Below are 22,829 nucleotides of genomic sequence, written 5' to 3'. Positions count from 1 at the left end.
ACATTCATAAAAATGATGTTAAAGATGTTATCAAGTGTTAAATCGAATAAAGAGGTGGTTGAATTGATATCTATCCATAAAGGTTAAAATGAGATGTAAATACAAACAAAAGTGCCTTGAAAAATTCCAGACAAGTTTTAAATGAGGGGATATAGGATGTTCATATCTCAGGCGGACCCTAACGGTATTGGACACAACTTTTTGGAGCTTTTGGTTCTCAGTGCTCTTGAAATTTGTACTTGTTTTGGTTTTCAATTTTTTTCATCTGAGCGTCATTGGTTAGTCTTGTGTGGACGAAACGTGCATCTGGCGTATTAAAAACCTGGTACCTTTTGTTAGCTATTATTTGAATGTTTCGCTGTCCTATATGTTCTTCTATTTATTTATAGTGTATACCTGTCATGTAATGTTGTCTTTTTAATGTTATATTTACTATTGTCATAAACACGAGGTTTGGTAGGTCACAAGAACTGGTTTAACCCACCATTTTTTTTTCTTAAAATGTCCTGTACCAAGTCAGGAAAATGGCCATTGTAATATTATAATTCGTTTCTGTTTTTGTTACATTTTAATACTGTGTTTCTATTGTGTCGTAGTTCTCTCTTATATTTGATGCCTTTCCCCCGGTTTTAGTTTGTAACTTTGTTTTTACTCAATCGATTTATGAATTTCGAGCAGCAGTATGCTACTGTTAGTTTAAACATATTAATTTATAGTGGCTTTAGAAACAAGTTTTGAAACTTATATTAATCCCTCTCCACTCTGCGGGTGCTAGTGCTGCTTTGTAGCGGCATCAGCCTGCTCTTTTGCAAAATCCACAATGGGATTGTTTACGTGCAAGAAATATGGCTCTCTCTTAGCATAGGTCAGCCATTTATCGTCCCCTTCAGACGGACTATCATCGTTTTTTTTCAAGACCATACTCGCAAATGGTGTTATACCACTGTCCCAGGTTAGGGGCAGGATTGGGATCCCGATAACATGTTTAACACCGCCACATTATTTATGTATGTGCCTGTCCCAAGTCAGGAGCCTGTAATTCAGTTGTTGTCGTTTGTTTATGTGTTACACATTTGTTTTTCGTTCATTTTTTTTTTGTACATAAATAAGGCCGTTAGTTTTCTCGTTTGAATTGTTTGACATTATCTTATCGGGGCCTTTTACAGCTCACTATGCAGTATGGGCTTTGCTCATTGTTGAAGGCCTACGGTGACCTATAGATGTTAATGTCTGTGTCATTTTAGTCTTTTGTGGATAGTTGTCTCATTGGCAATCATACCACATCTTTTTTTTTTTTATATCTTCCGACGGACTATGATCGTTTCCTCAAGACCATGCTCGCACATGGTGTCAAGGTAGAGCCGAAAATTCAGTCCCTGAAATTTTCATCCCGCAACGGGAATCGAATCAGGAACCTTTGTGTTAGTAATCCGATGTACTAACTTACTACTGTAGCCTTTTATAGATGCAAGATGGAAGAAATCTTTCAAAAAGATATATACATGTTTCATTGGGTATGAACGACAAGGGAGTCATAAGACGGTGGATAAAATGATAGGTCTTAGCATACACATAGCACGTTACAGACCAATATAAGGCTCAAGTAATATTATATTTCCCGATCGAGCCTTATGTGGTCAATTCTGACTGCAATTCACCCATGAAATCGTTACGGAGAATAAAAATAAAAGGAACATGAAAAAAAAATGAACTTTGAGGACATTCTCTTTCATGTGAATCTAATTGACATTCCCGAGTTTGAAAAAACAGATCAAATGCTATGCATGTGTTTGGATTCAACAAAGGCGAGATAAGATATGCCGTATACATATTTCAAAACATCGGTATAAACAACATGTCAACCTCGTCATAATCTCGGATAAAAAATCATGGTTTGGCTGAATACAGATATAAAACGGTTACTAGTATTAGATGAGAAAAAATAGACATCGTGAACGATATTTTTGCTGTCCCTATTGAATGTGTAAACGGATTTACAAGAGAAGAATCTTGAGCAATCATTTACTGCCAAACCAACAAAAAAATTGAACACCCCACCGAGGAAACAAATTTGTAAAATTAAAAAACATTCGAGAATATCTGAAGGTACCATATATTATCTATGTAGATTTTGAACATCTTCAGGTACTTATTTTGGAGAACAACGAAGATGGTCAAAAGATGAAAAAGACTACCAAACACATATGTATTACGACAAAAATTAACCAAATAGTCACGTGATGTACCTAGACTCAAGCAGCTGAAGGTTTCAAATATTTAAACGGTTTTGAAATTCAGAACCTACATGAAACTGACATTGCAGCCGACAGGGAAATAGATTGAATATTAGAAGTTGACTTGGAATATCTTAAGGAAATGCACGATGACCACAATATCCAATATGTCTTGTTGTAACTTTTGAATATCGACCCGACTGCTAGCATCCGATTGAATATTGAATATCGAATAACGAATAACGACCCGGTCGCTAACTTTACCTACATATATACTCACCAATCAATAAAGTGTATTATATTTTATTCAGATATGTTAATTTATCAAATAGTGTACGTTATCTACGTTTCTGTCATTTGCATATAACTTATTAGATAAGTTTATTTTGTTTCGTTCTTAAATCTTAGAACTGCCGATGAGATTGAGCAATAATTTATTTTAAAAGCTTTTTAGAAATAAAACATACAATCGCAATACAATAATAATAATAAAAAAAAACATACAATGACAGAAATATTGAATTGCTTAGACATTAAAACAAGTTTAAAAAGACAAATTCAAAAGCGATTTGATTTCAAAAAGAAATTATAATAGCTTCCGGCCTCACAATGTTCAAAACGTACCTATATCGTTTACATAGTTTTATAATATAGTTAATTGCTACCTCAGTTTTATATTAATAAGAATTAAAATGTGCTTTGTTATTAAATGCAATATCAGTATTTAGTTCAAATATATAATCTTAAATTAATCCTAATTCTATCTTATTCATTCTTATGTGACGTCATTTTTCATTTTTTGATGCTCTGTTTTACTAATTCAAATGACGTCATTTTTTCGTCATTTTTCAGTTTCAAATAGGACGTCACTTGGCGTAGAGGTTTAAACGTATTCGGATGTATCTACTTTTGTGTTTCAAATGTCTGGTTATGTAAATGTATTTCAGTTGTTTCCTGTAATTAGTTAATACTTCAACTTTATCATGTACATCTTTTGTATATTCATTTTATTAAATTTACTGTTTGCAAAAGTATAAATTACTCTAAATTATAGGGATTTTCTGGTAACTTAACAGAAACCCTTGCCGTTTTTGGCACAACCTTTTTGATCTTTTGGTCCTCGATGCTGTTCAACTTTGTACTCGTTTCGGCTTTCAAACTTTTGTATCTGTGCGTCACACATAGGTCTTGTGTGGACAAAATACACTTCTGGCGTATAAAAATTTTAAACTTGTTGCCTTTTGTTGGCTGTTGTTCGTGTGATTCTTTGTCAATTGTGTTCTCCAATTTATTTATATTGTAGTCCTGTGTTGTCATTTTGATGTTATATTTCATATGGCCATAAAAGTGCGAGGTTTGGCATGCCACAAAACCAGGTTCAACCCACCATTTTTTCCTTTAAAAATGCCCTGTACCAAGTCAGGAATATGGTCATTGTTATATTATAGTTCGTTTCTGTGTGTATTACATTATAACGTTGTGTCGTTTGTTTTCTCTTATTTTTGAGTGTAAATTCACATTGCGATAAGACGTGTCACGGTACTTGTCTATCCCAAATTCATGTATTTGGTTTTGATGTTATATATATATGTTATATTTGTTATTCTCGTGGGATTTTGTCTATGTGTGTTACATTTTAGTGTTATGTCGTTGTTCTCCTCTTATATTTAATGCGTTTCCCTCGGTTTTAGTTTGTTATCCCGATTTTGTTTTTTGTCCATGGATTTATGAGTTTTGAACAGCGGTATACTACTGTTGCCTTTATTTAGTGGACAAATTGTAAGACACTGCAGTTGTTAAAAAAAGGTTTCTTTGAGGAAGCAAACTTTCTTGAAGTACACAATCTTTAAAACCAAGTTGAAACAAAATATAAAATATTACTTTAATATTTTTAGTACGAATACTGGCTTAGTTCTTAAGGTGAGAAGACATTACAATTGAATAGGGATACTACATTTTGAAGGGTTTGTGATATAAAGTTAAAAGGTGCCTTTCAGTAAAAACAGCGGATATCAAATTAGAACAAAAACATACTTCTGCTGCCTTTGAGCGAACAGGATCCTTCCTTCCATTGTCCTGGATAGAACTAACAAATGAAATCAAGGCAAAATACTTTGTGAAATGACTAGTAGAATTTATTTTAAATATCTGTTCTTAAAAGCTTCGTTTTAAAATGTGTACACAATTTGTAAAGATGAATGGGATCCAGGTCGCTAAGATTTCTGATAAAGATATTGGACACAATTTTTAAAGTTGAAAGTCGCAAATATTGCTGAGAAAGATATAAGATATGCATTTATTCGTTTGGTGTGTTTTAACTTTTGATTGTGCATTTGATTAGGGATTTTCCGTTTTAAATTTTCTTCGGCGTTCGGTTTTTATTTTAATATACTTTTTAGTGCTATTTTGATCTGATCGATTTCACACGGGAAAGGTTCAGATTTAAAAAAAAACAGTTCTATCAACCATATAATTGAATGTGCCATTCTAATTCCTGAACATTGTTAGTGGGTGTTTTTGTCTATATATGTTTTGTTCTCTTATGTGATGTGGTGCTGATAGCAGATATTTGAATTCAGTTACTTTTATTAGACACAGGATAACTTTGATTTTAAAGAATACAACTTTGGCACGGAATGTATAAAAGAAAAATTTACGAAATGTGCGATGTCCGAGTGTTTAAAAATAGAATTTGTTTAATGTTCACGGTAAATACTACCAACTTAAAAGATGAACATGAGAGGCAAAGCCTTACCTAGTGATATATATTTAAACATTTTTAGTGATTTAAAATATAACTTTTTTCAAATCTTGTTACTCCTTGTCACAACTGCATGGCTGTACTTAAAGGGTCTGGTGCTGAGAGAGTCCGGAATTTGTCCGTCACTAGGAATTTATTTAAAATATAGTTATTCCTTTTTTGCCGCCAACCGATTACTTTAAAGGCTACAATATGTACATTTACCAACATTTAACAAATTATGAATTCTGTATTTCTTTTATAATAAATTTTCTGTATCCTACAGCAAATTGTGTAGCGGATCAAATAACCACTGTCAATTTTTTTTTCAGACGTCATTCTGTTGTACATTTGCATCGCGCAAAAGTTAATATTAGAAATTGAAATCCGCACCTATATTTTTGTAGATCTACGAAAACTCATTTTAAAGGAAAACATCAAGTTCATCCTGTTTTTCATCAAAAATGTCATCTGTTTTTAATTGAACAGCATTGCTTTGATGTCTATCTTTTTGTTCAATCTCGTTTTGTTGAAAGCAGTTGAAAATATCAAATTTCTTATCAACTTTATCATTTGTGAAAATGTAATCTGTGAGAAGAGAAACTGATATAATTGAAGTAAAACAAGACATCATTGCAAATGTTTTATGTGGAAATAGCTGTCCCGCTGCTGGATCGTACCAAGGATATTTGATAACTGCTGGAAGTGATAAAACTGGTTCTCCACCAAGTATGCGTAAGAGCAGACCAACAATGAATCCTACTAAAGAACCATAACCGTTAGCCTTTTCAAACCATAATGCACATGTTAACTCTGGCATTTGGATTACATACATGGCGTCCACACATAAAATAAACAACCCATATACACTTTCAACGGCAATAGCGATAACTGCTCCCAATATTCCTGTCAATAGAATGCTGATTCTGAGAACCCAAGTTAATTCCCGCTGAGATGCCTAAAATAAGAATTTATTATTTACATGTCAATGGCTAATGAAAACCAACTTTCTCTTCAATAAACTTTAAAATGTATTTCAATAAAATAAAGATATCCTACACACTCATGTCAACAGTTTAAGTTCTGCTTATGAGAAGTCGCCTTTGGTATTTGATTGTCATTACGAGAGTGAAGTGAAGATTTTAGTGAAAATGGGACGTTATTTAGATATTCTTCGCTAACAATTTAATATTAGTTATTCTTGATCATGTTGATAAAGGTTATCAGGTTAGGTTAACAGTGATTGTTTGAAGAGACTGTCATACAAGTGAGAGGTTTATCTAGCTTTAAACCAAGGTTTTATCCACCATTTTCTACATAAGAAAATACCTGTACAAAGTCAGGAATATGAAAGTTCTTATAATTATCTATTCGTTTGATGTGTTTGAGCTTTCGATTTTGCCATTTGATTAGGGACTTTCCTTTTTGTATTTTCCTCGGAGTTCAGTATTTTTGTGATTTTACTTTTTTCTATGTCTGTCAAATTGTCAGAAATAAAGTCATTTACTGTTTGCTTGACTACGGACCTACTCAACAAATAAATAATGTATATCAAATGTCTGCGAAAAGTAATTAACAAACTCCGAGGAAAATTCAAAACGAAGGTCCAGTTTAAAATGACAAAATCAAAAGTTCAAACAATTAAACTAGTGGAAAAACAATGTCATATCCCTGACTTGATACAAACATTTCCTGCAGAAAAATTGTAGATCAGCTATGTTTCGTCAGTCGTAGCTGTACAATGATTCATTTTGTATCATAGCATATGATATTTTAATGTACATGTCATGCGAAACAACATAATTTATGTATATAAAGCAGGAATTGCTCACATTTCTGAAGGGTCTTGTTCCTTTTAACTATTGATTGATGATTATGTTTCTGTTGTCGGTTTTTGTCTCATGACGTTTTTATGCCATCAAGCCAACAGAATGTAGTGATTCAGTCTGAAATCGCTTTTAAGTGATGTTTTATAGCCAGTAACACTTACCTTGAAACTCTCCTCAGTTTTTTATATAGGGTTGCGTGCTAAAATGGATTTTGACATCTGTTAATACTGTTATCTTTTATTTTACTTTTCCCCTATTGTTCACTCTTTCATTTCTTTGTACGAAGTTTTGAAAACGTTTGTTTTGTTTACCTTTGGTCTGAAACAGTTTTTATATAAGTTATGGCTGATAACAGATCCAGCTGCCAGTACAATAGAATCTGCTGATGACATCACGGCAGCACTAACTGCCCCTAATCCAAAAACAGATACAGCCATTGGACAAAGATATGCTAGCACCATAGGTAAAACATTACTCCATTCATTTTGTGACAATTCTGGGTTTCCATTGTACATAGTCTGATTCCAGTCTACAATGTAAAAGGGTGTAGATGGGGTTAACAGTATAAAGAAAAGTATACCAAAATCTGCAGAATTAAGGACCGAAAATATTAAAAAACAAAAGTTGAGAAATACAGGGTAAAAAGATACAGAATCGAGAATAATTGCTTGCTAAAATATAATTCTATTAGAGAACAACAGGCAAAATTAAGAATAAATAGTGAAAAATGGCCTCAAAACTAAAGAATACAAAAATGAAGGACCGGATTTTTCTTGGTGATTTTATTTTCATAATAAAAATGACAAAATACTACTAGTGAACATGTCTTTTCCTTAATATTGCACCTCCTAATTTTGCCGTGGCTAATATTCCCAGATTTCAAAACTTTCTTCTTTGTACTGTTTTTGTGGACCGCTGTTTGTCTATTCATCATTTTCGTTTGGTCATTTTTTTTCTTCGTTGTATGTTTTTCGGTCGCGCCGATATGTTCTCCGCTTGATAACTGCACAGTAAATAAATACTTGAGGAGAAAAATTAATGTTTAGTTCCAAGATTTGCTGACAATACGTCAAATCATAGACTTGATGCTGGCAAGAACTAGAAAATGTATTTTGTGTATTCAAAATCAATGAATAAACTCATCATAGATGCCAGTATTAGATTTTGTATTTACGCCAGACGCGCGTTTCGTCTACAAAAGACTCATCAGTGACGCTCAAATCCAAAACATTGTAAATGGCCAAATAAAGTACGAAGTTGAAGAGCATTGAGGACCAAAATTCCTAAAAGGTTTCCTAAATACACCTAAGGTCATCTATTCCTGAGGTAGGAAAGCCTTGGTATTGCAAAAATTCAAAAGTTTTGTCAGCAGTTAATTTATAAATAGGACCACATCAATGATTATTCATGTCAGCACAGAAAGTATCTTTACAGTACATTGTGCTGAATTGTATGAATATTTGCCACTGGGCGTATCATCGCAAACTACAATCCAATCCAGTTATTCACTTTCAAAATAGAAGTACATGATTTCGTATTTCGATACCTTTCAGAATGCTTTTCAGAAACATAACATTAAAGATTTTTTTATCAGGTTTTGTTTTGCAAAGAGGGCCGTTACAAGTGTGTTTGGAGTCTGGGTCAAAAGTACATACAACCCACCTGTAGCTGCTCAAATTACACCTGGTAAAGCTGGTGGAACACCCATCAATAAAGCTAATCCAGCGCTGACTAATACTGAATCTCACCTGTAGCTGCCCCAATTACACCTGCTATGGCTGGCGGAACACCCACCAATGAAGGTAATACAACGCTGACTAATACTGAATCTCACCTGTAGCTGCCCCAATTACACCTGTTATAGCTGGCGGAACACCCATCAGTAAAGCTAATACAGCGCTGACTAATACTGAATCTCTTGCAATTCTAGTAGTTTTACATGCATGTACACGCTGATAGAATCCCTAAAGTATTGAAATATAATAAAGTTACATGTTTTCTATAAATATTCCTAATAATTTATTAAAATGTATTATATCGTTGATCAGTATAATAATTATCAAAGGTACCAGGCCTATAACATTACGCCAGACACGCTCACGAGTGACGCTCAGATCAAAATAGTTAAACAGCCAAACATTTATAAAGTTGAAGAGCATGGAGGACTCAAAATTTCAAAAAGTTATCCAAAACACGGCTAAGATAATCTATGCTTGGGATTAGAAAATTCTTAGTATTTCGAATAATTCAAACTTTTCCAAACAGTAAATTTATAAAAATGACCATATATTTGATATTCATGTCAACACCGAAGTGCTGACTACTGCATGGGCGGGTGATACACTCGGGAAAGAAACGTCTACCAGTATTGGCATCAACCCAGTGGTGTTAATAGTTATCAAAGGTACCAGGCATATCATTCTTTTACGTGACGATCCACCTTAGATATTTTTCCATTGCACCAGCTACCATTTTACTTCTTAGGTGAATCATACATAATGTTTTACTATTCAAAATATCAAATAATGTACTGCATTTACATAGTAGATGTATACATTTCAATATATATTTATTAACGAATAAATAACGTCCTTAACCACACATGGTACACTGTTCGGCATTGTGTAAAATATCAAAACGCATTGTATCATATATCATAACGCGTTGCAGCATATATCATTAGGCATAGTAGCATGAACCATTACGTATTGTAGCATATACCGTTACGTATTAGAACACTCACCATTACGCATTGAATAATAATCCATTACGCATTGCAGCATACATCATTACGCATCCCTGGATGCACCGTTATTCATTCCTATGTACACCATCACGCATTGCAGCATACACTATTATGCATTGCATGCAGCATATATCATGACGCATTGCAGCTTGCACCTTTACGCCTTACCTCATATATCATCACGCATTGCAGCAAATACTTTTACGCATTGCCTGATATTGCATTATGCATTGCAGTATAAACCATAATGCATTGTAGAATATACCATAACGCATAGTAGCATTTACCATGATTACTCATTGCAGTATACACTATTACACATTGCAACATACTAAGACGCATCATTTCTAATTAAGCGCACGAAAAAACGTTCTTTAATTACACAATTCACGTTTCATTGGGAACGTTTTGTCACAAATCTCCTGAAGTTTTTAATGCTTTCAATAATTTGGTTTCACTGTTATGCATCATCGGCTTTTAATAGTTTGGTTTTACCGTTGAAAATATTATTCACACAGAAAAGGTTTTAAAATTGAAATAACTGAACGGCCAGTTTACCTTGTCTTTTAGTTCCTAAATTTTTCATTATATACAAGTCTATTAAAATGATGTAATTCTTACCTGCCACGTGAAACATCCCCCAATTGTCAGTAACCACAAATCTATATATACACCTATGAACCCTGGCTCCAAAGATCCTTTCCATTTGTCCTTTAATCTGCTCATATCAACAGCAGGATTTGTCCAGGCAAATGGTATTATCAAAATCTGTGTATAGATTAAATGTATCAAACATTATTCGTTTGTTGCTTTGTTATATATTTGTTTTTTCGTTCATTTATTTTGTACACAAATTATGACGTTAGTTGTCTCGTTTGTATGTTTTACATTTGTTATATATCGGCCTATGCGGTATGGGCTTTGCGAATTGTCGAAGGCCGTGCGGTGATCTATAGTTGTTAATTTCTGTGAAATTTTGTCTCTTTTTTCTATTTATAGGTCAACATACATGAATGTATAGCATGATTCGAACACGTATTAAAAAAGTATCAAGCAATTACACCACTAGAAATAATACTTAACCTACTGATATGAAATCATACCGCCTTACACTAATAGGTTTGTTGTTTCGTAGACATCATGCTGACGGGTTGACATAAATTTGGTACATTTCTCAATGAATGAACTTGCGTTCATTCAACTAACTGGACAAGTATATTGATGTCACGAATAGGTCATAATGAATGTATGAAAGTGATTGTTACATAATGAACTACGTACCAGTCCAAGTGACATTAGAAAAAATTGTGCTATATCTGTATACGCTACAGAGTATAATCCTCCAAAAAATGTATAAAACACTGCCACACAGGCAGACACTATTACAGCCGTCGACATATCTATACCAAGTATTATACGTAAGGTCGTACCTGTCAATAAGAAAAAGATGGAGAAAAATATATAAAACACAAGGCAGTAGTATACCGCTGATAACACACTGCCACACAGGCAGACACTACTACAGCCGTCGACATATCGATATTGAGTATAATATGCTAAGCCGTACCTGTCAATCAGAAAAAATACAGAAAAATATATAATTAGTTATCAAAGGTACCAGGATTATCATGTAATACGTCAGACGCGCGTTTTGTCTACATAACACTCATCTGTGACGCTCAGATCAAAATTGTCATTAAGCCAAACAAGTACAAAGTTGAAGAACTTTGAGGACCAAAAATTCCAAAAGGTTGTACTAAATACGGCTAAGGTAATCTATTCCTAAATGACATCCACAGACAGACACTACTACAGCCGTCGACATATCTATATCAAGTATAATATATAAAGTCGTAATTGTCAATGAAAACGAATACAGAAACATGTAAGAATCACTTCAACAGGCAGACGCTACTACAGCCGTCGATATACATATGCTTAGTAGTATACGTAAATGTATATATATTAGTAAACATGATAAAGTCGTAATATTTAACGTGGTACCTAACGTAGAATTTACATATATATATATATATATATATATCCAACAGTTAAGACCGCTATAGTAACTTAATATGTGGTAGCTGAGCACAAAGCATCATTTTAATGTAAGTGTCATCTGAATTAATTTGTATTCTATTCGGCTACTTTCACAATTTCAAAACTCGTATATTAATGGACACATTTATAATAAATAGAATACGTGATATTAAAACACTTTAAACTCCGTAACTTTCTCAGATATACTTTTTCGCGTTTAGTTCATTCTAACCGTTATTGAGGCGATTTATTTTTGCGATTTCCTTAACTTGCTAATTCGTGTATTCAAGAAAGGGAAAATCCGTGCTTTCCAAAGATTTATTGTAATAACAATTAGTTCATAGATCTAAAACTTGTGTGATGATATGAGCATACCTAGAGCAGAGAGTATTGCAGATTCCCAAAATACATCAGCCAATAACTCGTTGAAAAAAAGGAGTCCACCAATTCTTTTTCCATATTTGTCTTGTAATATGTCGAATATTGTTGTGTAATTCTTTTCTCTTGCCTTGGGAACATACACCAATGCAGCTTAAAATAGACAAGATGTAAAGATATGTATGTCGATGTTGTGACGCGGAGCGAGGATTGCAGATATTGAGATATACATGTTTCTTATATTGTACTGTTATACCACTGTCCCAGGTAAAAGGGGGTTGGGATCCAGCTAACATGTTTAACCCCGCCACATTCTGTATGTATGTGCCTGTCACAAGTCAGGAGCCTGTAATTCAGTGGTTGTCGTTTGTTTGAGTGTTACATATTTGTTTTTTGCTCATTTTTTGTACATTGATTAGGCCGTTAGTCTTCTCATTTGAATTGTTTTACATTGTCATTCCGGGGCCTTTTATAGCTGACTATGCGGTATGGGCTTTGCTCATTGTTGAAGGCCGTATACTGACCTCTAGTTCTTAATTTCTGTGTCATTTGGTCTCTTGTGGAGAGTTGTCTCATTGGCAACCATACCACATCTGTTTTATATCATGTATAATGCTGTTGTATTCATATATTATATATATATGGCATTATCGTTTTTCTACCTGACATTTGAGTCTTTCTGTGTTCAATATCTATTTTTGTTATCAAGATTTTTGAATTTAGTATTGACAAATTGTCCTAGTTACACCATAACACATCGATGATATATAGTTTTGATGTTTAGCTTACTTTAAGAAAGTAAAACTGACATTCGAATTGGATTCGTTCTTTTCATTAGCGAAATAACATGATCCCCCGAGATTTATGAAAAATATTGGTTTTGCATTGGATTGTTTACTGGAAATTGCAAGAATAACATTTAAAGAAAATCATAACTCTAGTAGTAGTAGTAGTAGTAGACTACAAAGATGCTGATAATTAAAAAGTTGGGAAAACTGAAATGAATGCGAGAATGAATTCTAAATCTAATTGATCATCAAGTGCGTGGTTGATATGGGGTTTTTTTTAATATGATAGCGGGGTTTCATTTAGGAAGGGGTTCTGATCCCGGACCCCGCTTATCGCTTTATCATTTTCACGCAAATAATTTGACTTTTAAAGTATAACGCTTACAAAACACGTGTATACTATTATTTAATAATCAATGTTAAAAAGTCACTAATATGTGCTAATATTAAATTTTCAAGTGTTATTCGGTCATTACAAATGTTATTCTGATAATAACAGTGTTATTCGGTCATTCGAGGTACCGCAAAAATAGCTCAATTGTTTTACGTTTGATAGATGTCAAAAAAATAAGCCAAGGATTTCTTGAGACCAACTATGGAATTTTAGCTCCCGGTGAATAAAAAAATATATATAATAATATTCTTACATGTTTGTTGAAAAAGTAACGTTTTACTCTCCTACCTATAATGATTCCTATGGTAAAACCGACAGGTGCGACACACCAAATTAATCCGTCTCTACCCATAACTTCCGCTGTTCCGTTAATGTAAGCACCTCCCACTAGTGTTGCTGTCAATTGATGAATAATAATTAAAAAAAAAAAAACAAGTATGGTTTATTATTTTTATTACCAAAAAAAATGATTCTGTCATCATCATCATTCTATTTCTTTTTCAAGCATAATAAAGACATTTCGAAATATTTGTTTTTAAAATTGAGAACAGAAATGAGAAAAGTGTAAAAGAGATGCAACAACTTGACAAAAGTGTAACACCCGGTTATAGTAAATCTTAGATCATTAACTTTTGTATGCTTCAATCGGGCTTCCATCAAGGTGGCTATTCTTGTAAACTTATTATTGAAATACATCATAAGTTTACTTATAATAAAAGGGAAAGTATTATTTGGTTAGAGGAAAGCTAGAAAGTTTTATCGAAATTATGTTAATCGTCGGAAGAAAAAGCCGCTTGTGTCGTCTGCCTATATGAAAAGCATGTGTAAATTCATTAAAAATATTCTGTACAAACATATCACCTGTATACGTCATGACCGCGACAAAAAATCCTAGATTTCGTCCAGCCAATAGCAATTCATCTGTATCGCCTGTTTTGTTCTTCTTTCTGCCAGCGATTAGTCCAATTACCAGGATAAGGAGGTAGAAGATAATAATACCTATTAGTCCGGGTATATGTATTGCCATTGTCCTTTGGGTCTGAAAGAGAAAACTTTGCCTAAATCACATGACACAATAATATTTATAGTCCGGGTATATGTATTTTCATTGTCCTTTGGGTCTGAAAGAGAAAATTTTGCCTAAAACACATGACACAATAATACCTGTTAGTCCGGGTATATGTATTGCCATTGCCCTTCGAACTAAAACACATAACTTTGCAGTAGTCAACTTACAAAATGATATAAACATTTAAAAAGTTACAAAGATAAAATTACAGGTCTATATTAAGTAAGGCAAATGATACGACGTGGAAGAAACATTTTATAGATACCATTTAAGATCATAGGCTATTTAAAAGATTCTCCTGCAATCTAATATTGTAGTAAGATCGTTGACAATTGTCGTTATCGATCCTTTAACATTGAGTTTATTTTTATAGTATAATCATGTTTATTCATAACTTAAACGAGTATTCAAAAATGATCAATATATGAACACTTATACTACAGTCTGTCGATTTTTATATTTTGGCATGGTACAAGGCCTTCTTCGATTTTTAAACTGCTTATGACATCTTCACAAAGAATTTATTTGAAGGCGTCTGATTTCAATTTCTGGTTATTGAACAAGCTTTCAGTAATTCTGAGTACTATTCAGATTATATCCCCAGGTAATGACTGCCGAAGCCTAATTAGCACTTTTAGGGACTTTCGGTTTTTTTATTTTTGTTTTTCCTTTTTTATTGTGCTAAATACCAATCTGAACAGTCAAGCCTTTCCAAACTGATTAAAAGTGGTTTCTTATGCGTGCTGGTTACCCCCACTCTATCATGTTCGGAGGCGTTGAAAAAGTATCGGAAGATATTAAGTATAGTTTTAATTTACTGAAAACAAAATCAATATGCATACCATTAAAACAAATACTAAATGTATAATAATTACAGTGTTGAATTGGTAACTTTTAGAACAAATTGATGTAACGTCAGACGTCAAACGGTCTTTTTCGGCCATCATAAACGATTTAAAGTATTTATCTGGGGCCTTTCAAAAGTCGTTTTTACCAACCGTGCAAGGGCTGTTTAGCCGGCCAAGGTCGTTAAAAATTGTTGCATTTGTTTGTTTGCAGTCGCTTTTTATCGTTATATTTTTTGTTTACAATTTATCGTCATGCATTAAAAATAACGACCCGTTAACATCATTTTTCAAGATTTTTTACCAATATTCGCAATGAAGGTTCCTCCATTACAACCATCAAATAACATCAACGTAAACATTAGGATGTGCTATTTTGTTTGAAATAATATTTCTACAGAAACCGCCAAAACCGAAAATTTGTATCCTATGGAAAAAATAGTAAAGGTTTTAAGTAATTTGATACCATTCATTGAAATCTAAAACGTCACTACATACAAAGACTAGCGAACGAATTGCGACATATTTATAAACACCGCAAGACGTTGTTAACGGAAATTCGTCGTAAAAAAAATAGAAAATCGTCCCTTGTTTTCTTCGGATAGTTTGGAGCACTTTTTTCTGCCATTTTAGCTTTTTATGAAATGAGTGAAAATATTTCTTCAATATTAAAATAAAGAGTAATATGGCATGATTGAAAATAAGACAACTATCCAATAAAGTTTAAATGAAGGTGATGCAAGCAGTTATAGACAATCATAGGGTCTTCAACAATGAGAAAACCTCATACCGTATAGTCGACTTTAAAAGGAATAGACATGAACAAGATGAAACTATATATTCAATTTAGAAAACTAACGGCCTGATTTATAGCGACACAAATTTACGAAAAACATTCGATGCTCAACAATCAACTAATGACTTTGGACCGGATCTTTTTTTTATATAGAATACAAGTTCCTATTCTATATGTATTTTTTATGTAAATGAAAGGAAAACGTTATTGGTTCCATCGTGCGCTTAATGCATAAAACGCAATAAACGAGGCGTCGAAAAAGAATAATAACAGGAGGAAAACTATCATTTTGAGCCGTCTAAAAATAATACTTTAACCCATAAAGATCAATTTCATCCCGTTCGGGGTTTTAATTTAAGTGTTTGTTTTGGTCAATTTAGAATAAGAAAAAACATACACGTTAAACTGTTAGAATAGAGCCTTGTTATATCCTAAAATATGTTAGTGAATATAATTCGAGCTCGTCGAGGTAACACAACGAAATTCATGTATTTGATCTGTCTTATAAAGTAAGTATTTCGCTTGATGAAATCGGTTTTACATATTAAGTTAGATAAATACTTAGAAAACATTATTTAAGAATTGAAGGCTTCTTTTTGTAAATTCATTGAGGTGTAAAAGCGTTGACCGAAGTACATTGTGTATGAAGCGCGGATGCTCTTCATTCTAAACATGTGCTCACTATCAACGCTTTTACAACCATATAAAATTACAAAAAGAAGCATTTAATACTTAAAATTACATTTTTTAAAACTACGATCATGAAAACACGATTTCTATCATTATTTTTTTTAAATTTACCTGACGTGCACTTCATTGTGGGACTTCATGTCATCATGAATGTTACATCTCATTGTGTAATGAATGTTAATTTCTGAAGGACGCGAGAGTGCTTTTAGCCAATTGGAATAACGTATCATTATGATACATACATGCAATGTAATTATTCAGTAGTGAACATTTGGAAACTGAAAGCATTTTACATAGTAATTTTAGTTCTCTGTCACATCATCGAGGACTTATGAAAATGTAAGTCAATCCTTTAACAGCTTGACAATATCGTATATAAAACTTTAAAATCTATCTTAAATATCATCTAATTATGATATTTTTACTTTTAATGTAGGCTTTTGAAGTTTGATTTATGTGCGTTTATACGTAGTTCTTGTCCCAGCCACTTTTTAAAAAATCTGTTTGATCTTTATAAGTATTTTTTGTGCAGTTAGTTCATTTAATTAGATATAACATTTTTAAGCAAGGAAACATACTATTTTTATAAGGATTAATTAGATATTGATTCCTAAATGGTTCAATATAAGCAAAATGGCATGTCCTTAGACCTCCAATTCAACATTCATACTCTAATTTATTGTAAAGAAAGGTAGACATAAATGTTATTTTTACTTAATATAAGTTCTTTAATTATTCAACAGTGTGTTTAGAGCCAACATATTTTAATAAACCGTTTTTTACAAAAAGATTTTTAATTTTAGAAGATGTGTCCCTGACATTTCTGACAAAATGTCCGCTACGCAAAGAAGTCATTAAACTTGGCTAATAAACAGTTTTATAACATCAATGTTTGCAAGATATATAAACATTAGGGTCTTACAATAGAAGTGATGCTATTATAAAGGCAGTTAAATTATTTGCCCCAAAAAAATGAGCACATCAAATTGACGCCCTTATATGTGATTTAATGCAGCTTAAACGCGCCCGTCGAATAAAAGCTACAATTATAAAACAAAACATTGCAACTTACTTTTAGTTCAAATGAAGAACCATCTACCTATTTCCAAATGAAAGCTGCATGTCTAAGTTGAATAGTTTATACTCAAACTGTGTCCAATAGAAAGCAATAATAACCAAATTTAGCCTTACACGGTCTGCAGACTGATGAACAGTACAGATATAACAAATAAAAATTAATGGGCTCTAACAGTATTGTCATAATTGAATATTAAAAACTAATGAAACCACTAACCGTTATGAATATTTATCAAAGGTACCAGACTTATAATTTAATAGCCCAGACGCGCGTTTCGTTTACATATATAAGACTCTTTAGTGACGCTCAGATCAAATTATAGTTATAAAGTCAAACAAATACAAAGTTGAAGAGCATTGATGACATAAAATTCCAAAACGTTGCTAAATACGACTAAGGTAATATATATCTGGGATAAGAAAATCCTTAATATATACTTTTATAAACATATTATGGTGTTTCTTATCTTGGATTGAAATCAGAGAGGTTTCAGTCAATTAAAGTGTAATATATTTTATATGACATCATAAAACTACTGTATTTCTAAAGCAATATCTAAACATAGGTCCACAAAAACATCAAACATAAAATATGTACATGTAAATGTAATAATTTAAAAGTATTACGAGCCACACCACACACAGTGGGTGAGATTAGGTGCTATCTTCTAGTCAGCAGATTTTGCTCCAATAGTGACAACCATCGTACTGCTCATATAATAGTTGGACTAATGTGAATGACATCGCCTTAAGCGTTCTCACGATTTAATTTCCTTTTTTTTTTTGTTCCACTAGTATCTTAACGATTGATCGATCGTTGGTTGCTTAATGTCAAAATATTTTATGTACAGAGTGTGGCCATAAGTATTCGTCACTTGAGATTTTTCGCTATTATATTGTATATAAAACTACAAAAGAAACTTTGTGAGCATCCTTCAAAGACTCATCATTGCTACAGAAGTCATCTGATAAAATTCCAAGTGGATATGAAAATCTACTTTATATTTCTAAATGTCTCAAAAGTTATAGTATTCAAAATGAAATAGGTATTGCAAAAAATATTCTCTTTTCAATTTTGTTTGCTATATGCATATGTTTCAGTGAATTTGTAAAATCCCTGAAATTTCAGGATTTTATATAATCACTTAACTGATTAGTGATTTTATAAAATCCCTGATAATTACCAGGGATTTTACAAAATCACTGAATTAATTAAGATTTATTTTACAGATTCCCTAATTGATTCTGATTGAATTCAGTGAATTTGTGAAAGAAAATTCTTTTTTGTAAAAAAATCTTTAAAACAGCAGTAACACTAATCAAGTTTGAGGTTAGTTTTTTTTACTAAGTAAGCAATTTTCGCTAAACAAATGACATACTGTAGAAATGTTAGTCTTTACAACAAGAGCAAACTTTCACACAAAACTGAGTCATTTCAATAATCCAGGGAAACATTAAAATGTAACATATGGAACCAAGAAACATATGAAGAAATTTTCAAACATTTTGCTAAAAGCCCACAGAAAAGAGACAATATAAGCTCTTCATTATTTTCCTTTTTCGAAAGTAAGTTAATATTTATCATGTAGTGTTATTATTAAAACATGTAAATAGGCGAGCGACATTTTCAGAAAAGACGCTTAGTTAGTGACTTTAATGCACCCACCTAACACACAGCTGAATTTTTTATAGGCGTTTTTCAATAAAAGCGTTCCTTTCAGACCTAAAATAAATGGAAAATCAACTAGTCTAAAATTTATTTTCAAGAGTTATTTTGAATACCTCTATTATAGACCTGTTTGTAAACAAAAAGTGCAATCTTAAATACTCTTTAAAATTATATTATTTTCATAATTTGTGTACTGTTTCGTAGGGGACAAAAACGAAACTGGTTCTAAACACACATATTTTTGCAATTTTAAATGTTTCCTATAGACATTCCAGTTTGTTTACTTTATATACTAGAAAAATCTCATTTTTTTCATAATTGGAGAACCATTTTTTATCGATAAAGATTAGACAGTACTTCACATATGAAGGTACTACTCATGTTACGTATTGGACATTTTGATGCGTTTCGTAGTTGACAAAACCGTTTCGTAGTGGACAAAAAGTTTTGTAGTTGACATCAACCCTATTCTATGTTAATAAAAACATAATAAAAATTACATGAAACTAACCTTTGTTCTTTGCTTTGCACGAATATAATTGAAAAAAGAGTAAAAAAAGACTGCATGGTAGTGGTAGTGTCCACTACGAAACGTTTTTCTCCCAAACTTGTTTCGTAGGGGACCGTTTCGTAGGGGACGTATTCACATGTTTTACTTTTTTCTCACAACCCCAATATTGCAATAGTAACGTTAACAAGACTGACTGTATTCATCAAAGCGTTATTAAGCTTTACACTGATATTTTTTTCATAATTTTAAAACCAGTTACTGAAGGAGATTTGATCCGTTTCGTAGTGGACATTTACAAAAATACGGTATCACTCTGGTCCATTTGATGTGCTCAATTTTTCTTACCAACAGTTTAATTACCGTTATAAAAGCATCACTTCTTTTGTAAGACCCTAATGTTTATATTTCTTGCAAACAAAAAATTACATTGATTTTATAAAACTGTTTATAAGCAAGTTTTAATGACTTCGTTTCGTAGTGGACATTGTGTTAGGGACACACCTTCTGAAATAAAAAATCCTATGTTAAAAGCTGTTTATTAAAATATGTTGGCTCTAAACATAATTTTGAATTATTAAAGAACTTATATTAAGTAAAATTAATATTTATTTCTACATTTTTTTACGATATTTGAGAGTGTGAATGTTGAACAGGCGGTCTAGGGACATGCCATTTTGGTTGTTTTGGACCATTCAGGAATCAATATCTTATCAATCCCTCTAAAAAATAAACTGTTTCTTTGCTTAAAAATGTTATATCTAATTCAATGTACTGACTGCACAAAAAAATACTTGCATAGATCAAACACATTTTTTTAAAGTGGCTGGGACAAGAAAGTACGTTTTTATTGAAAAACGCCCATATATGTTATAGTATAATATCTAAACTTCCTTTTTTGGTCGGTCGTAAAAAATCGTACGGTGCAATTTTTGTAAAAATTGAATTAAAATCGAGAAATAATTTCAAGTTGAAAAATGACCAACAGTGTTAAAGCGTGAAAAATTAACATGTAGCTTTATTTTCTGTTGTCACAATGCACAAATTGTGTACGTTTAACATGTCAATGTATAAAAAAATACTTTTCAAAAATAAAAGAAGTAATTTTTGCGAGAAAAAAAGAAGATTTTTGTAACATTTTTGGAATTTTTCATAAAAATGGTGCCAATTTTCATATTTTTCTTCATTTCTTAGAAATTTTCGAAATTAATGATGTTCGTATTATTCAAAAGTTCATTACTCGTTTAATAAATATTGTTTTCACTGTATCATTCTGGATTTTATACACTTTTACATACTTCCCCTTTTCAATCAAATTTCCGAAATCGCTTTCTCTGTTAGTTTTCCTCAAGTTAACGGACCTAAATGCTTCGAAAAAGAGTATGAATAACCGTGAAGGCAATTTTTTTGGTACAAATATAGCGCAAAGTATTAAAAAAAAATCAAAGGACCATAGAAGCTGAGATGTCAACGTTTTTTAGTCTTGGTAGAAAACCAATATCTTATTATTCTTAGTCAATTTGCACTTACAAAAGGTAACGATTATGAATAACTATTGAAAAATACTTCTTTCTCAATTGATCAATGCACATTTTAGTTTTGCAACTAAAAGTACGCAAAAATGTGTCAAGTCTGATATTTTCCCAATGAAATTTTAAATTTCCTACCGTTTTAACCATCGCATACGGTAAACTTATTGATGATGCAAATATGTTCAGTATTTTAGAGGAAGCATAATGTATGAAATACAATAAATGTTCTACCTCAGGCGTATATATTACCTAAGCCGTATTTTAAATAGGATTACGTGTTTTTAAATATTCTTCGAAGTTTTACTTGGTTCGAGCGTCACCGACGAGTCTTATGTAGATGAAACGCGTGTCTAACGTTAACAATCGATCATATGCCGGATATCTTTCAAATTGATTTGTTATTCATCATAGTTGTCGTTAGTTGCTTTTTATGATTTTTGCTTTTGTTTGTAGTTTTGAGAATGAATCAAGCTTTTGGGTATCTAATTAAAATTGTTTTAGAACCTTTATAGCTTATTATACAGTGTTGGCTATTGCTTCTTGATTTAGGCAATACGATAAGCTATAGTTGTTTACCTCAAATCATTTAGTCTCTGGTATACAAAGATCATAGTGTCCTTTTAATCATACTTACCAAAGGTACTGGGCTCATGATATGATATTTTCAGGCTTCTTATTCTAAATGCGGATTAACAAATTAAGAGGACTGAACTGAATTCAAAATTTTGGGACAATTTTTCTAGCGGTAAGGGAACAACCATTTGACTTCAAAAGGGGTGGGGGGGGGGAATGGAAATATTCCGATCCCCAATTTGATAAAAAAAAAATGATCATACAGATGATAAAAGAAATATTCTGAATCAAAGAGTTTCTCCATACATTATAGTGTTAGATATTGAAAAAAATGTATTTGATCACCAGCATCGAAAAAAAAGGAATAAAAACGTACGCGCGAAAAAAAAAATCTTACTCAGATAAAAAAAAATAACCCTCCCCCTTTTTAAGTTAAGTGGTTACTACTTTATGAAAGCCATTTTTATAATTTGCAGTAGTTTGAATATACTAGAGATGTCTCGATTACGCACTAGAAAACGTTAGCTGCAGCAGCGTGCTTACAGCCGAAAAAAAAGGATTGAGTTATTAGGGATCTCTAAATTTTTATCTTTTCTGTTTGTTTCAAATGGTATTTCTTCTCCAAGAAGTATTTGATAAAAGAATAGGGTCACGTTTTTTTTAATTTATTTTAAGTGTTATTTAACGGATCTGAGATACTAGACAAACATATCATTTACCCCACACTTTTTTTAGTCATGCATTTATGCGTGAATCGTTGTTTGAGTAAAGACCAGTGGCAAATATTTCTATGTACGTCAAGTCGATTCGGGAAGACCTTTTCAAATGAATTAGGCAGCAACTATTTACTTCATTTTTAGGGAGGGAAAAGGGGGGTAGAGGGGCGTGGGCTATTGATTTTTCCAGGACAAATTTTGGTGA

General features: G+C 32.3%; 1 protein-coding gene across 1 annotated transcript; it reads right to left on the bottom strand.

Annotated features, from left to right (window-relative positions):
- Positions 1–4,984: 4,984 nt before the first annotated feature.
- LOC143058769 (high-affinity choline transporter 1-like) lies at positions 4,985–12,094 on the bottom strand. The gene is made up of 6 exons (XM_076232212.1): positions 11,965–12,094; positions 10,831–10,979; positions 10,171–10,317; positions 8,638–8,767; positions 7,115–7,332; positions 4,985–5,932 (listed from the first exon to the last, which is right to left on the bottom strand). The coding sequence occupies exons 2-6, from the start codon at positions 10,945–10,947 to the stop codon at positions 5,399–5,401; spliced, it is 1,146 nt and encodes a 381-aa protein (XP_076088327.1). The 5' UTR covers positions 10,948–10,979; positions 11,965–12,094; the 3' UTR covers positions 4,985–5,398.
- Positions 12,095–22,829: the final 10,735 nt, after the last annotated feature.

The sequence above is a fragment of the Mytilus galloprovincialis genome, chromosome 14 (assembly GCF_965363235.1).
Source record: "Mytilus galloprovincialis chromosome 14, xbMytGall1.hap1.1, whole genome shotgun sequence".
NCBI lineage: Eukaryota > Metazoa > Mollusca > Bivalvia > Mytilida > Mytilidae > Mytilus > Mytilus galloprovincialis.
Note: the sequence above shows the minus strand (reverse complement) of the source record. Positions and strands in the feature narration are given on the sequence as shown.